At 39.0% G+C, this 17,611-nt stretch overlaps 1 protein-coding gene across 1 annotated transcript; it reads right to left on the bottom strand.

Annotated features, from left to right (window-relative positions):
* Nucleotides 1-1,427: 1,427 nt before the first annotated feature.
* On the bottom strand, nt 1,428-17,360 carry PRRG4 (proline rich and Gla domain 4). Its single transcript, XM_047070317.1, has 5 exons — nt 17,258-17,360; nt 9,768-9,931; nt 8,136-8,184; nt 6,818-6,950; nt 1,428-1,662 (listed from the first exon to the last, which is right to left on the bottom strand). Exons 1-5 carry the CDS (start codon nt 17,358-17,360, stop codon nt 1,428-1,430), a joined length of 684 nt encoding a protein of 227 aa, XP_046926273.1.
* Nucleotides 17,361-17,611: the final 251 nt, after the last annotated feature.

The raw sequence follows: 17,611 nt of genomic DNA, 5'->3' as shown, positions 1-17,611 counted from the left end.
TCTACAATTAGAAGAAGAGACAAAAAGTATAGGTTAAAACGATTACTTATGGTGTTTTGGGTCTAGACATTAAGAGGTACAAGGGGTTGTTGATAACTTTAGTCGGTATTATTATTATTTTTTTTTATTTTTTTTAATTTTTTTTTCAACGTTTATTTATTTTTGGGACAGAGAGAGAGACAGAGCATGAACGGGGGAGGGGCAGAGAGAGAGGGAGACACAGAATCGGAAACTGGCTCCAGGCTCCGAGCCATCAGCCCAGAGCCTGACGCGGGGCTCGAACTCCCGGACCGCGAGATCGTGACCTGGCTGAAGTCGGACGCTTAACCGACTGCGCCACCCAGGCGCCCCTATTATTATTTTTTAAAAGGTTATTTTATTTTTTTAAATGTTTATTTTTGAGAGAGAGCAAAGCAGGGGAGGGCCAGAGAGAGAGGGCGACAGAGGATCCCAAGCAGGCTCCATGCTGATAGCAGTGAGCTCGATGTGGATCTCAAACCCACGAACTGTGAGATCACGACCTGAGCCGAAGTCAGACACTCAAACAACTGAGCCACCCAGGCGCCCCTAGTCAGCATTATTTTAATAGCAGAAAAGTAAATTAATTTTTCTAGGTTCTCAAACTATTATTTATAAACTTCAACACATTTTCAAGATAAATAATTATACATAGTGATACATAGATAATTTAGCAATGAAAATGTCAGTAGAATGGGCAACTTTATCAAGTTCTAGTCACTCCTAGATTTGAAGCCTATGTATTTATTTGACAGTATTACAGCCCTTGCAAATCCTTGCCATTGCAACCCTATACTCTCTGAAGAACTAACTCTCTAGCAAGTGATTTTTCTTTAAATTACTCCCTACTCCCCATAGCAAAACATGACTGACAGCAATTGTTAACAACTAAAACCTACAAATTATGGTTCAATACTATGAAATTATTTAAAATGTAAAACCCAGTGATTAAGGCCACCAATTTATACTGAAGTATCAAGTTTTGTAAAGTATTTCCAACCAAAAAGAAATTCTAATAAAGGGTGAGTCCAATATGCTGACTTTGGATAATCTACTGATCAGAAATCATTTTTTTTTATATTCAATGCAAGAAATCTATAACCTTTATCTGTACAAAGGATATTTACTAGTTCTAGCTATGGCATCCATAACAGAGTTTTTGAACCATTAAAATAAACAAAAAAGTGCTCTCTTCTTTACTGCAAGGACATGGAATCAAAGTTTCTTATCAAGCTGATAATGATCAAGTTCAGGTCCAAGATGCCAACAGAACTTCTGTGGTGTTGTACACATGCTTATTCTTTCTTTGTCCTTAGAGTTTGTCATAAAGGCTGATATGACATGTCTCTTTGGTTCAGGGAAAACAAACCATTCAAATAACATGAATCTCCTTTTTCACCATGATGGGCTTAGTGAGATGGGAGCGACATAGACTTTTTAAATACTCGAAACCCTTTTGCTGGCCCGGGATATGGTGGCGGTGGGGAAACACTGTGTTTTCTGGTCAGTGCCACTGCCTGTTCATAAGAAGGTAATCCTGTGTCCTCTACGGAAGGTGGTGATGGAGTCAAGGCAGCCTCCTCAGGTCTTCTGAAAATGATGGAGGGAGTGTGCCGGCCCCTTCTTACATAGGTGGCTGAAGAACTAAACGGAGAGACTGCGGTTAGATCTAGAAAGGCAGCATTTTAGGTTAAAATGGCAATAGTATAAAACCCAACTGACTATGTTGATAAAAGTTGATCAAAAGCTTATCAAAAGTTGAACTTTTCATAAAAGTTGTTGTTATTACTATAACAACAGTTTTATTTTACACATAAACTCTGATGAAAGAGCAAGCGTTTTGGAGTCAGACACAGGTATGAAACTGGATCCTATCATTTCATAGCTACGTGACCAAAGGCAAGTAATCTAACTCAGTTTCCTCCTCAATAAAATGTGGATAATGATAGCTACCTCAACAGAGTTGTATTGTGTGGATTCAGAAAGATGTCATATTTAAAGTATCTAAGCAGTGTCTGGAACACTATAATAAGGGCTCAAAACATACTAATTCCCTTTTTCTCCCACTCCTGACAGAGAACTTTCTCAAAATATGTTGTGAAACCAAATCCTTTCTTGTTGGAAGGCAGCATTACTCCAAGCCAAGGGAAGTGATGTCACAGAGATAATCACAACAGGTGATGCCTGTCTCTCTCCTATTGCCCCTGCAGTCCTGCTGCCTGGTCCCATTCCTCCTAAACAGCACTTCTATCATGTCCCTCTTCCCTGCAAAAGTGTAACCTGAAGCCTACTTTCCACTGAGTCAAGTTCAACTCCATGCCTCCTTTTTAGAGCCTCCCTTATCCTGGCCTCACCTTATTTTTTACAGCTTTTTGCTCTTGCGAAAGTACTATGTGCAATGAATTCTCTGTCCTGCCTCTGTGCTTTCACTGGCATTGTTTGCTTTCTCAGATTATTGTCTTTTCTGCACTCCATTGACCTAAGACAAACAATTTTAGAAAATATGGCCTAGTTCAAGCCCTACCATTTTCACAAAACTTTGTCAGCTACACCAGCCAATGAAAATTAATATGCAACACGGGTCTGGTGTTATGAACCTTTGTTTTCCCTTCTCACTATTGAATTACCAATTATAATTTAAACATTAGTAAATTTATCGGTTTAGACTGTGAAGTGGGCTGTACATGAAGCACTTAATGTGTAAATCAAGTTCATAGAGCTATGGCTGATAAGATAGTTAGAATTCATAGGTTAATCCCCAACTTCTAGACAATATTTACAATATTCTTCCTAACAAGAGTTAAGCAGTTGCAAAATACCAGAAACTTTTCCAAACCAAGGCAGTCAATTTGCACCTTGGAACACCTTTTCCTTGGAGGTAATAATGAGATATGAAACTAGAGGGAAGGAGACAGGATGACTAGCCTTTCAGTTAGCTGGGAGTAACTGAGAGCATCCATCACAAGCTTACTTAGAGGGCTCCACACAGTTCCTCCTCTGCCAGAAATCTGGAACATAGTCATGGTAGGCTAGTCACTTGCCACCTTCATTAGCTTATGACCAAAAGTTCTATTTGTTTGCTGACAGAGAATAGGAGAGACAAGTGTTTTATTTGAACAAATAAAATTTTCCATGTCTACTTTCAAATTTTAAGATATAGAGACAGAGGCACATGGGTGGCTCAGTTGGCTACATGTAAGGCTCTCGATTTCAACTCAGGTCATGATCTCACAGTTCATGGGTTTGAGCCCTACGTTGGGCTCTGAGATGACAGCATGGAGCCTGCTTGGGATTCTCTCTCTCCCTCTGTCTCTGCCCCACTCCTGCTTGTGCGTGAGTGTACGTGCTCATGCCCTCTCTCTCTTTCTCACAAAACAAACAAACTTTAAAGATATAGAGACAATATAAAAATTATTAAATAATCTACACAGTGATTTCTTATATACATCTTAAATGATTCATATCAGAAAGTATGCACCAATAACATTTCAAATAAACTAACATCATCTTATGCCCACTTTTCTCCATAAAATACAGGAACTAAGAAATGAAAAGATCTTATTTCCCATTTCTTGGCATGTTTGGACAGAGGAATGAGACAACTTTTCTGACAATAATCTTATTTTTTACTTTTTTCTTTCTCAAATATTTCCTCACCCTTCCCCCACTTCTAGACTTGCAAAATACAGAAAGAGAATAAATAACTCTGCTAGAAGAATTTCTTGGGATAATAGATGAAAAGTACTTTAGTAAGTGTTTAAAAGTTAATCCCCAAATAAGAGAATATCTCATAAGCCTAGTTTTTAATGTCCCCTAAAATTCAAAAGGTTGTTTTGGGGATCAAAGTGAGAAAACAGATGTAAAACTGATGTGTGAACTGTATAGCATTATACTACACTAACATTAATAACTAATCCTACTTTTATTTTTTTATGATTTTTTTAAAGTTTATTTATTTATTCTTAGTAATCTCTATACCCAATGTGGAGCTTGAACTCACAACCCCAAGATCAAGACTCCACACACTCTATGGACTGAGCTAGCCAGGCACCTCACTAATATTGCTTTCAAAATATGAGATGGGCACCTGGGTGACTCGGCTGAGCATCAGACTTTGGCTCAGGTCATGATCTTGCAGTTTTGTTTTTTTTTTTCTTTCCAGGAAGCACCTTTATTTGTTTTGATCTTGCAGTTCTTGAGTTCGAGCCCTGTGTCGGGCTCTGTGCTATCAGCATGGAACCCACTTCAGAGCCTCTGTCTCCCCCTCTGCCTCCCCCTCCCCCCCTTGTGCTCTTTTTCTCTCTCTCAAAAATGGATAAACATTCAAAAATACAAAATAAAGAGATATTACGGGTGCCTGGCAGGCTCAGTCGGTAGAGCATGCGACCTCTTGATCTCGAAGTCAAGAGCTCAAGCCCCCATGGTGGGTATAGAGATTACTTAAATAAATAAACTTTAAAAAATAAAATAAGAGATATTCAGGGTTTTTAAATTTTACAACAACATACACAGAAAACATACATAATAATGGCACTACTTTGCTACCTTTGTATTCTGCTTCTAACCTAAAGCAGGGAAGAAGCTACAAGATTTCAGAGAAAAAAAAAAGCATAAGGTAAGAAGATGTAGTGGTGCAGAAAGTAGAAAAATGAAGAAAAACAAAAGAGAAGAAAACGCCATGCATGAGGACACTGAATAATGGCTAGGCTATCACAGACCTTGAGTGCAATTATTAAACATGAGAGTATACACGAACCTTTTGGGAAAGACATTATGAATGGGGTGGAAAAGAAAGATAAAAGGCAAGAAGAGTCTCCATAGTCAATTTTGCCTGTATCTTCATTAGCCTGTGAGTTTACAGGACTCCCTCCCCTACTTGTGGAGAAAGCCACCCTGAATAAAATATTAGTCAAAAGTCCTAGAAAATGGAAAGACCTTGCTCATTTTCTATATTAAACAAGGTAAATTAATAAAAGTCTTTCAGCTTAAAAGATAGTGGCTTAAGAAGAATTAAGTAAGTTCTTCCTTACTTTCTCTTGTTTCTCAAAATTTTCCAGGATTTACAGCGCTCTCTGACAAACTCCTTTGTCCATGCGCACAGGTCATGTTAATGCCTCAGGGAGCTGTTCAGGAATTCCATCTTGGGGATAGAATTACAATATATGTTGCCCCTGTCCTCCACCCTCTTTCTGCACCTTTGTTGTGGGCATCCTTGAAGGCTCTGTCCTTTTCCATCTGTCTTTTTGTCACACTTACAATATTTGCCTACTCTCATGGCTTCAGTTTTTTTTTTTTAAGTAATATTTATGCCCAATGTGGGGTTCAAAGTCATGATCCTGAGATCAACAGTCACACGCTTTACCAACCTGAGTCAGCCAGGCACCCCATGGCTTTAGTTTTTATTCTCCAGTAGATGAATCCTAATTCCACATTTGTTGCCCTAAACTCTTAACTTACAATGAAGAAAAAAATTTTATTGTGGCAAAATATACATAACATAAAATTTGCCATTTTTAACCATTTTTAAGTGTTGCAACTTAGTGGCATTAATTCTATTCACAATGTTATTCAACCATCACCACCATTTGCATAACTCTTTCATCACCTGGTCATGGTCATGAGCTTTTCATAGATTTTGAAAGTGTGAATAGGGATATGTAAGCATCAATTTCAAATAGCCTGTTTAGCACTTAGTACTTTTTTTTAAATGAGGTTATTGTTACACTTATTCATCTACACTTACTGAGAAGGTAATAGAGATAATATAGAAGAGAATAACTTTTCATTTTTATGAGGATGCTGAGATTCTATTATCTAAACAATTATGGCTTTTATGAAGCCTTATGAAGCTTTATTAATGCGCTATTATCTTCAAGTGGTAACCATTTTATTTCATTCATTTTTATTTAAAATATCAGTAAAAATGTTTGAATTTAAAACGAGTTACACTGATTTCATTGGGTAGCCACATGGCTAGATCTGCTCATACTGGGACTCGGAGTAAATGATGGGACTTCTTGCTTCTGGAAACAATGTGAGGACACTGGTATCTGCCTCCTGCTTGAGAAGGAAATATTAAACACTCAAGTTGACACTTGTGAATTCTCTTATATTCTTTTGAAGGACCTTGGAAATAGCGTCAATAGATTGTTTATGTAAGTGTTAAATTAGACAACCAAACCACTGTCACAGACTAGAGGAGACCAGAGGGACATGTCAACTAAATGCAGTGTGGTATCTTGACTGTGTCCTAGAGCAGAAAGAGGACATGAATGGCAAAATTGGTGAAATCTGAATAAGGTCTAAAGTTTAGTTAACAGTAACATACCAGTGTTGGTTTGTTTGTTTTACAAATGTTCTCTGGGAGTGTGAGATGTGAGATGTTAACAATGAGAGAAAGTGGATGAAGGATGGGAAAACTCTGCATTATCTTGGCAACTTTCCTGTATATCTAAAGTTATTCCAAAATAAAAAATTTACTTAAAAAAAACAGGCAGCCACTTTTATCCATTTAAAAATAACGACATAGAGGAGTGCCTGGGTGGCTCACTTGGTTAAGCATCTGATTCTTGGTTTCAGCTCAGGTCATGATCTTGTGGTTCGTGGGATCAAGCCCTGCATCGGGCTTTGCTCTGGCAGTGCAGAGCCTGTTTGGGATTCTCTCTCCCCGCCTTTCTCAGTCCCTCCCATGCTTACACTCTCTCTTTCTCGAAAAAAATAAACATTACAAAAATTTTTTTAATAAAATAACAATATAGAATGTATAATAGTGAATTACATGTTTTTACTTGGTACTTACCCTGGATATTGTTGCCTGTTACACTTGGTGATACAAAGATAGTAGCCAAGTAATCCAAAAATAACCAAAAATACTCCAGCAGCAATTAATCCAGTCAGAAGGCCCATGACATCAATTTTTTCTCTGTTGCCATCTTAAGAGAAGTCATTTAGTTAATATTTATTTAATATTTTAAAATCATTAAAAATATATACTAACTGGAAAGCACTACCTATGATTTCAATAAATTTAACACTGGATCTAAACATACTATTAAGCATCTAATAATATTGATTTTTCTAAAAAGTCTTTGTGTTAGCGACATGACCCGAAAAATTTGTAAATGGCACTTCCTAAAAGTCCTAGTTATAGTTTCATTTATTTTATTTAATTTTTTTTAAGTTTATTTCTTTATTTCCAGAGACAGAGAGAGAATCCCAAGCAGGCTCCACACTCAGCGTGGAGCCCAACATGGGGCTCAATCCCTCGACCCTAGGATCACAACCTGAGCCGAAATCAAGAGTTGGATGCTCAACCAACTGAGCCACCCAGGTGCCCCTCATTTACTTTAAATAGATCATATTAAATGAATAGTATTTAAGACTAAACATATTCTAGGGTGCCTGGCTGGCCAAGTTGGAAGAACAGGTGGCTCCTGATCTCAGGGTCATGAGTTCAAGCCCCATGTTGGGTGTAGAGATTACTAAATAAGTAAATAAACTTAAAAAAATACTAAACAAAACATTCTTTGTCTAACTAGGCACATTTCAGTATTAAATACACAGATAAATGTACTAAGAAACACTAGCATAGCAATGTAATAAAGTCTCCTCAGAGCTGGGGCTCTACCTGAGGGGAATGAAAGAGTTGGCAAAAAAGACTTGACTAAAAAGCAGCTACAAATGATAAATATGGATAAAATAAAGGATCTCCCCTCTGTAGAAGTTACTTAATTCTAACACTCTTAATTTACCTAGTAGCAGAAGTATTCCACTCACTTGCAATGGTAAAAGAGAAAAAAAAATTAAAATAGCTTACTACTTGGAACTAATGGAGTCCTACTTTTATTCTGTGCAAGTCTCAACTTAGCTGAGTTGTTTAAAACACCTTTAAGCCTATTATCTCATTTCCCTAGTATCTCACCAAACTTGATTTTCAGTGTGTAAAGATGAACATGGCTTCCTCAGTCTTAGATAGCCCAGTGTATAATTGAGAAATCTTCCCTGGGTTTACAAGGTATGTATGTTGAGCAACAACCAAACTCAAACAATGAAACTAAAATGTATTATAACAGAGAGAGGGTGGGAAAAACATTAAATTTAGTCAATTCTTGCCTTACCTGATTTTGTGGTTGGTCCTTTGATGGAATATTCTTGCCAAAATGCCATCTAAGAGAAAAGCAAACGTGCCAAGTTTATTTCATTGTTTTATTATCATTTCATTTGGTCCCAATGACCCACACAGGGGTGGTAAATTCTTGGCATGTGCCACAGGTAAGATACCAGTTTATTCAAGCTAGAGGGTGTGACTCATTCTAACTAAAGCACTAACACCCACCACTGTTTCTCCCAACTCTGAAATTGGTCAGGGGATTACTGGCCGTGCCAGCTCCCCACTGCTGTACCCTGCCGTTCTCCCTTCACCTGCTCAGAGTCCCCACTCAGGCATCAGGTGAAACTATCAGTGAGTCGGTGATAGCACCAAAGGTGGGAGCTGAAACCGTGGACCCATTACCAAGTTTGAAAAGGAGTCTGAACTTTTCTGTGCTAGGTGGGTCCTAAGTTTGCTAGATTTTATTGAAAGGTATTGATTGAGAAAGACATCCCTGAGATTCTGTAAGTTCAGTGTTTCTTGAGAGAATGAAGCAGATTTTAAGGAACCATGATAAAATCATTCAATGGGTTTGTGACAAACAGAATAAAATTTCAACAGGCACAACTACAAAGTACAGACTTTGTTTTCCTTCTCCAAAAGATGTGGCAGATATCAGTGGGGAATGAGAGGCTGGGAGCAATTTTAGAAGAAAAAGGAACTAAGTTCCATTAATACCTGCATTTGAAGGATACCTGGAGCTCTTATTGACCAAAGAGTAAAACAGGACTCTTGAGGAAGGGAAAAAGGAGCTGTTATTTAATTTACAAAAGTAAAGAATTTGGATCACTTAACATTCTTTAAGAATGTGCCAGGTTATACAGGGATAGTGCTGTCCATTTTTTTTTTGTACTGTTCCAAGATTAATAGATAGGATTTAATTCTATTTTAAAGGAGAACATCTAGGGGGCATGTGGGTGGCTCAGTCAGTTGAGTGTCTGACTCTTGATTTTGGCTCAGTTCATGACCTCACGGTTTATGAGATCGAACCCTGAGTCGGGATCTGCAATGACAGTGTAGAGCCTGCTTGGGATTCTCCCTCTTTGTCCCTCCCCACCCCCTTCAAAATAAATTAAAAAAAGGGAGAACTTCTGAAAGTTTTTTCCCTTGAATTATACAGATATACCAAACAATAAACTCCTGAATGCAGAGACTATATATTTTGTATCTTCACTCTTTGGCAGAGCAGTTGACATAATAGACTGTTAATACATAACAGTAATCAGAAAAGATAAGGTCACTGATAGGAAAATTTCTGAGTCTAGAATGATTGAAGCTAACTAAGAGTCCGAGAACTAACTCAAATAATATCTTAAAATTTAATTCACTCTGCCTTATAATTGTTTTTGAATATAATAAACATTAAACACACAAAATCACAGCATAATTGACAACTTGCTAATTACTACAAGCCCATTTAATTAAATATAAAAACCAAGTTTAAATAGCTTAATTATCATTTTAAAGAAGTAAAGAGGGGTAACAGGTATACAATCTTGATTTTATTTTAACCATAAAATCTCTGATGACTGAGAGTGACACTTTAAGTATCATTTAATAATAATAATTTCCAGTCAATTAACATTATCAACCAAATTACCGTTTTGTCTTCATCCACAAAAATTTCTCTGGCTTCCTCATAATTACAAAGTTCTTCTATGCACTCTCTTTCTAGGTCACCGGGCGTGAAGAGCTCCAAATCAAATCTATTGTATAGGAGGTGTCTACGTATGAAAAGGTTTGCTTCTTCTTTTGATGTGAAGACTAATAAAGAAATAGAAAGATTTCAAAGGTTGATAAAAATAGGGCAGAAAATTTCTGTTTTAACTGTGGAAAAGTGAATAATTCTCTTGATGTAAGATTATACCAAATTTTCTTGTATGGTTTTAAGTCCTGACAAAAAGAAATCTCATCAGTAAAAATAATTTCTGTTATATATGAAATACATATACTAGCATAAGTATAATTGTGATTTATGTCCAAATTATTAGCATAAATTAAAATTATTTAAATATCACTTTTCCCTCCAGACAATAACATTTCCAAGAAATGACAGGTCAGGCTATTCTACTTCTAAAGGGTTGGCTCTCTATTATCTTGACTGAGAAAAATTAGTTTGGTGTCATGGACAGAGTATTGGACTAAGAGAAGACAGAGATTCTCGGTTTTGATTTGGCTTAGCTATTGGCTGTGTATCCTGGGATAGTCACTTACATCTCTGGTTTGCTATTTCTTCGTTTGTAAAATTGGAAAATGAACTAAATAATTACTAAGATCTTTTTATGTTTTAAAATTATAAATTCATACATTTATATTAATTTTTTAATCAAAAAAAATTTTTAATGTTTATTTATTTTTGAGAGAGAGAGAGAGAGAGAGAGACAGAGTGTGAGCAGGGAAGGGGAAGAGACAGAGAGGGAGACAGAGTCCAAAGCAGGCTCCAGGCTCTGAGCTGTTGGCACAGAGCCTGATTTGGGGTTTAAACCCATGAACTGTGAGATTGTAATCTGAGCCAAAGTTGGATGTTCAAGTGATTGAGCCACCCAGGCGCCCCTAATTTAAAAAAAAAAAATTAATGTTTATTTATTTAAAAAAAAATTTTTTTTTTAAACGTTTATTTATTTTTGAGACAGAGAGAGACAGAGAATGAACAGGGGAGGGGCAGAGAGAGAGGGAGACACAGAATCCAAAACAGGCTCCAGGCTCTGAGCAGTCAGCACAGAGCCTGACGCGGGGCTCGAACTCATGGACTGTGAGATCATGACCTGAGCCGAAGTCGGACGCTTAACTGACCAAGCCACCCAGGCGCCCCATTGTTTATTTATTTTTGAGAGAGATGGAGCACGAGCAGGGGAGGGGAAGAGAGAGAGGGAGACACAGAATCTGAAGCAAGCTTCAGGCTCTGAGCTGTCAGCACAGAGCCCAACGTAGGACTCAAACTCACAAAGTGTGAGATCATGACTTGAGCCAAAGTCGGATGCCCAACCAACTGAGCTACCCAGGCATCCCAATATATTAAAAATTTTAGAGCAAGTTTATACTAAAAACTTATAAAATTTTAAACTTCTAAGTTAATAAAATTATAAGTTAATTATAAGATTAATTAAAAGACATTCAGCCCCAGGATGCCTGGGTGGCTCAGGTTATGATCTCACGGTTTGTGAGTTCAAGCCTCATGTCAGGCTGGCTGCTGTCAGCTCAAGCCTGGAGACTGCTTTGGGTTCTGTGTCTCCCTCTCTCTCCTCTCTCTGCCCCTCCCTCGCTTGTGCTCTGTCTCTCTCTGTTTCTCTCTTAAAAATAAATAAATGTTGGGGCGCCTGGGTGGCGCAGTCGGTTAAGCGTCCGACTTCAGCCAGGTCACGATCTCTCGGTCCGTGAGTTCGAGCCCCGCGTCAGGCTCTCGGCTGATGGCTCAGAGCCTGGAGCCTGTTTCCGATTCTGTGTCTCCCTCTCTCTCTGCCCCTCCCCCGTTCATGCTCTGTCTCTCTCTGTCCCAAAAAAAATAAATAAACGTTGAAAAAAAAATTAAAAAAAAATAAATAAATGTTAAAAAAAAAAAAAGACATTCAGTCCCTCCTAAAGAATTAGTTCCTTCTACCTACCCTCCAAATATGTGTCTCCAATACTTTATAAGACTCTCTCTATCTTTTCTGGGAAGGTAAATGGTAAACACGATAGAGTTTAGCACAGGTTGACACAAAACCAAAATGTCCCACCATGGCAGTATTTTAAAAACCCACAAACTTAAAACTCATTCTGGCATCACACAAAGAATGCTTAAAAAATCTTGCTCCTGGGGCACCTGGGTGGCTCAGTCGGTTAAGCGACTGACTCTTGATTTCCACTCAGGCCATGATCTCACGATTCCTGAGATCAAGTCCACATGGGGCTCTGCACTGACAGTGAGGAGCCTATTTGGGACTCTGCCCCTTCCCTTCTGTGTTCATGCATACTATAAATAATAAACATTAAAAAAAAAAAAAAAAGAAATCTTGTTCCAGGTCACATTACCAAGACTGGAATTCAGAAACTGTGAAAACTACGACAAATGCTTAAAAGAATTTGGTATTTCTCACTGCTAACCATTACTATAAAGGAAGAACATATTAAAGTGGGCGACTGAAATACTGAGTACTAATGAGAGAGCATGGCTTGAAAGATTAATATTGATTTGTGAATGATCTCAGGTTAGCCATTTATTCTTAGCCCCTTGAGAACAGTCACACCTTGTCCAAGATATTTTTTTTCCACTAATCACCTTTCCAAATAGGTCTGAATCTTATAGAGCTATTTTGTTCAATACAATAGCCATTAGGCACACATATGGCTATTGAGAACTGAACTACGGCCAATTTGAATTGAGATGTGCTATAAATGTAAAATATGCACTGGATTCGAAAGACTTAATTAAAAAAGTGAAATATATCAATGTCTTATATTGCTTATATTTGGAAATGATATTTAGGATATAATGGCTTAAATTAAATATATGAAAAACATATAATTTTATCAATTATTTTTACATTTTTAATATGGTTATTAGAAAATTCAAAATTTTGGGGGCACCTGGGTGGCTCAGTAGGTTAAGTGTCCTGACTTTGGCTCAGGTCATGATCTTGCAGCCCCCTGCATCAGGCTCTTTGCTGATCAGAGCCTGGAGCCTGCTTCAGAGTCTTTGTGTGTGTCTCTCTCTGCCACTTCCTGCCTTATGTTCTGTCTCTCTCTCAAAAATGAAAAAATATTAAAAAAAAAGAAAAGAAAAAAAGAAAATTTTAAATTATTTATGTGGTTTACATTATGTTTCTATTTGCCTGCACTATTCCAGCATATACATATCTATGTTATAAATAACATGTATGGGCTATTTGGACTGGGGTGGTGGGGAAGCTAGAATGGAATCACTGTTGATAACTGTTTTCAGAAATATTCTAGGGGCACATGGGTGGCTCAGTCAGATGAGTGTTGGACTCCCTTTTTTTAAAAAATTTTTTAATGTTTATTCATTTTTGAGAGACAGAGAGAGACAGAGCATGAGCGGGGAAGGGGCCACAGAGAGGGAGACACAGAATCTGAAATAGGATCCAGGCTCTGAGGTGTCAGCACAGAGCCCAATGCGGGGCTCAAACTCACAAACTGCGAGATCCTGACCTGAGCCAAAGTTGGACGCTCAACTGACTGAGCCATTCAGGTGCCCCTAGATGAGTGTTGGACTCTTGATTTTGGCTCAGATCCTGGTCCCAGGGTCATGGGATCGAGCCCCAAGTTGGGCTCTGTGCTGAGTATGGAACCTGCTTGGGATTCTCTCTCCCTCTGCCCCTCTCCCCTGCTCGTGTTCTCTTTCTCTCTAAAAGGAAAAGAAAAGAAAAAAATATTCTAAAAGGCAACCAGTATGATGAAATCTTTCTATTCTTTATTCTCCCTTGTCTTCTTATAGATTTTATGCTACTACCAAATAGAGACAAAATGAAAAAATTTCCAAGTCACCATCATCTCTCATTGGGATTCTTACATTGGCCCTCGAAGGGGTTGCCTTGCTTCCCTACAGTCTGTTTTTAACATTGTGTTGTAGCCTCACTGGCTTCCATTGCACCTTTGTACTTGCTATTTCTCCTGAACAGAACTTTCTTCTTTCAGTTTGTTCTTCCATCTCCTTTAGGATTTTGTTCAATGTTAGCTTAACTCCCATCCCCACCCACCCACCTCTGGCACTCCCCTGTCCCTTACTATACTTTGTTTTTCTCCATAGCACTTATCACCAACAGGTGTTTTATATGTGTTACCCACTTACTTGTTACCACTGTTTCCCTCACTAGAAGAAAAAATTTCATTCAAGTAGGCATGCAGTTCCTGACACACACAAAGCACTCAAAAAACTTTACTAAATGAATGAATGAACTCAACTTTTCTATGTTGGGAAGAAACTCTTGGACCTAAATTCTACTAGTTAAAACAATTCATAGGTATAATCTGGTATTACTCAGTTTATTGTAGGTTTAAAATACTAAACCAGTGATGAAGTAACTCATGGCCTGCCTAACTTAGCTATACTTACTACATGAAATCTAATTTTAGAATGGAGAATTAGAAATCTGCTTTTGTATTGCTATTTCTCAGATGTGGCTAGATCTTTACATTTTATTGGCTAAGAAAGCAATGCAAATTTCTCACTGTTGGTCTTTCCTTCAAGCAGGTTATTTGAATTATAAAAATACTCTGCTCTCCATGGGCGACTGGGTGGCTCAGTTGGTTGAGTGTCTGACTTTGGCTCAGGTCATGATTCCACGGCTTGTGGGTTTGAGCCCCACATCTGGTTCTGTGCTGACAGCTTGGAGCCTGGAGCCTCCTTCAAATTCTGTCTCTGGCTCTCTTTGCACCCCCCCCCCCCCAATATAAAATAACGTTAAAATTTTTTTTAAAAAATACTCTGTGCCCTCCAGATGGGATTCAATAGAACTACTTTCAACTTGAAAGGAAAGTAAGAAAGAGAGAATCATAAACATTTTTATTGTTCTTGGGATGATACTTATGCCAGTAAAATCTTCACCCCCAAATTAAACATGGCCTCCAGGGGCTGCTGTTTGCCACTTCCCTGAATGTGAAAGTTCTGATTCCATCAGTGGTTGACCTCAGACTTTCAGTGCTTCATTAAACTTGTTCCTGCCACCCTTTTGATCTTAGGAGAAATACTGTCCTTTGTTGTTTGGGTCCTATGTAACTGTGAATTTGTTTGTTATCCAAAGAAGCAAACCTCCTGGTCCTGGGGCATTCGGGACTTCCTGCGAGAGTTCCTATTTTCCCTCCGCCCATTGCTGGAGGATATGCGGTCCTTAGTACTTTTGTATTTGCCTCCTCAGGTTCTCTTCCCATGTTGATTTCTCCCAGTTAAGGCTGTCCTAAGAGGCTGTCTCTGCTTTCCGATGTTTCAAACCCACCAACCCAGGGATTTTATTTGCTCCCTCTCTCCTTCTCCCTCTCTCATGCCATGTTTTCTAAATAAACTCCTTTTAAGTCATTTCAACTCCACCCTTGGGCTTTATCAGAGTTTAGCTGAAGGTCCTTCATTTTCCTGGTTACTTTTCATATCGCCACTTATTATTGGCTTCTGTGCCATACAACTCTCCAGAGACAGAGTTACTGCTATTCTTTCCTCTCTCTGGAGCTCTCTGTCCCTACCTCTGTCACAGAGCTTATGGAGATGATCTCTTTACATCCTACCCTCTTTGCCAGATGAAGAGGTCTTCCAGGGCAGGGACTAGTCTTTCACTGCTGTATCTCCAGCACCTAGCATTGGGCCTGGCACATAGTATGTGATAATAAAGTGATTACTAACTGAACAAATTAGCTCTTTAAATATATAGGATTCCTTGGGGCACCTGGGTGGCTCAATCAGTTAAGCATCTGACTCTTGATTTCAGCTCAGGTGTGGTCTTGAGGTTTGTGGGATTGAGCCCCACAATGGGCTCCACACTGACACCTCCGAGCCTGCTTGGGATTCTCTCTCTCCCTCTCTTTCTGCCCTTCCCCCACATGCTCTCTAAATAAATAAATAAATAAATAAATAAATAAATAAATAAATACACTTAAGAAATACAGGATTTCTTGTTTACATTTCCCACAGATATTTCCAGTCTTCTGCACTCGAGTATGATCTCTAAATTCCTTCCATAGTCTGTGATGTCCTTGAGAATGTCTTTTATGTCTGTATTATGTGAATGAATGAATATACTCATAAGCATACTGGGGATCAGCACCTGGTCTCACTGAGTGTAGACCTTCAATCTTACATATGCGGAGTAATTTGGGAGGCACCGAGAAGGATCTCCTTCTAAAATCTGTCCCTATACTCACTAGCTAGCTTATCCATTGCCTAGAATTCTGCTATTAGGGTTTGACTCCTTTGGGTTAAGATACCTATCCTTTTGGGTTAAGATGTCCTATCTTAAAATACACACACACACACACATGCACACACAGACACACACCCTCCTGGAAGGTTTAATACACTCAGCTTTATTAATCATTAATAAGTTATCCAGGAGTATTAGTGTAACAGATCCTTCCCAAATGAAAATGAGCTGAGACTAGATCTGATGAGAAGGAACAAGGGACAGGAATGTGTGGAGAACGAAGTAGATCCAAAATATTGGCACTGGGTAGAGAAGCATAATGGCTAGGCAGAGAGAAGGATGCTGAAACCAAAGCCAATTTTTTTTCTTTTCTGACTTTTCTTTTCTTTTTTTAAAGTTTATTTATTTTGAGAGAGACAGAGACAGTGCAAGTGGGGGCGGGGCAGAAAGAGAGGGAGAGAGAGAGAATCCCAAGTAGGCTCCTCACTGTTGCACAGAGTCCAATGTGGGGCTTGAACTCATCTAAACCAAGAGAGCGGAAACCAAGAGTCCAAAGCTTAACCAACTGAGCCACCCAGGCACCCCTCTTGTCTGTTTTTGTCTAAGATAGACTTTTAAAATGTGATCAGGAACCAGTCTGTTTATGACCTGGAACCCGCAAGGTATGAAATTCTAGGTTAGCAAGCCCCAAGCCTAATCTTCCCACAACCATCTGACTTCATCCAGATAATCAGACAATTTGATGTCAAAAAGCACCTCAGGGATTGTTCTACTCCCTACTCTCATCATTTTACAGAGGAAGAAATTCAAGTGGAGAAGGGTTAAGTAACTTGCCCAGGGTCTTATCACAAGTCCAGACTAGATCCTGGACTCCTTGTCCATCTTTCCAGGAAGAACAAGTAATTATGCTCATTATAATTACCACATAGCCTCATCTAGAAAAACGGCACTCACTGATTTGCAGAAGGTGAAACAGGCTTTCCATTCAGTGAACCACAAACAAGGTCTTAAATATATATTTATCAAAAGTAACCTACAGAAATAAATTTGTATAAATTGTACCCAACATAACCACAACATTGCCAAATAAACCACAAATTAAACTAAGGGATATTTTGGTGCTTTTTATGATTGATGGGGGCATGTAATTTCAAAGACTACAGTTTCTCGCTGGAGATCTGTAATACGTGGCTCGGGTTTCCGGGGTTGGGGGGGGGTTCCTCGGAACGGAGGCCATGCTTACCTTCTTCTCCAGCATGCCCAGACTCCTTTGGACTTCTTGTGCAATGAGGAAACGCGAAGGTAACTATGCGCAGTTGGCTGAGAAAAACCAGAAGTGTAAACATAGTCTGGTAACTGCCAAACAAACTGAAACAAAATAACAACAGCAAAAAGTCAAAAAAGCCCATGGCTCAGCGCTTTGAGTTTTCCTGGGACCTGAGTCATCCACCTGCTGCGCTCCCAGCAACCGCCCGACTGCGCCCCGCTCTCGGGTTTCGGTCACCCGGGCCCGACCCGCGCCCGGAAAGCGGCTCCGAGAGCGCCTAGTGACAAATGCTGCGCCCCCGGTGCTCTGCCGACTGCTGAGCGGACACCT

Source organism: Lynx rufus, unplaced genomic scaffold (genome assembly GCF_022079265.1).
Source record: "Lynx rufus isolate CCGP_SWC_20201006 ecotype Redwood Valley unplaced genomic scaffold, mLynRuf1.p SCAF_9, whole genome shotgun sequence".
Taxonomy (NCBI): Eukaryota; Metazoa; Chordata; class Mammalia; order Carnivora; family Felidae; genus Lynx; species Lynx rufus.
This window is presented reverse-complemented; position numbering and strand designations above follow the sequence as displayed.

Excerpts from the sequence above, each read along its gene's own strand:
- PRRG4 (XM_047070317.1), bottom strand. The coding sequence starts at position 17,360 with ATGTTTACACTTCTGGTTTTTCTCAGCCAACTGCGCATAGTTACCTTC. Across the intron at positions 8,185-9,767 it reads TTGTGGATGAAGACAAAACG|ATGGCATTTTGGCAAGAATA; the intron begins GTAATTTGGTTG and ends CTTTTCTCTTAG. Across the intron at positions 1,663-6,817 it reads AACAGGCAACAATATCCAGG|TTCTTCAGCCACCTATGTAA; the intron begins GTAAGTACCAAG and ends CTCTCCGTTTAG.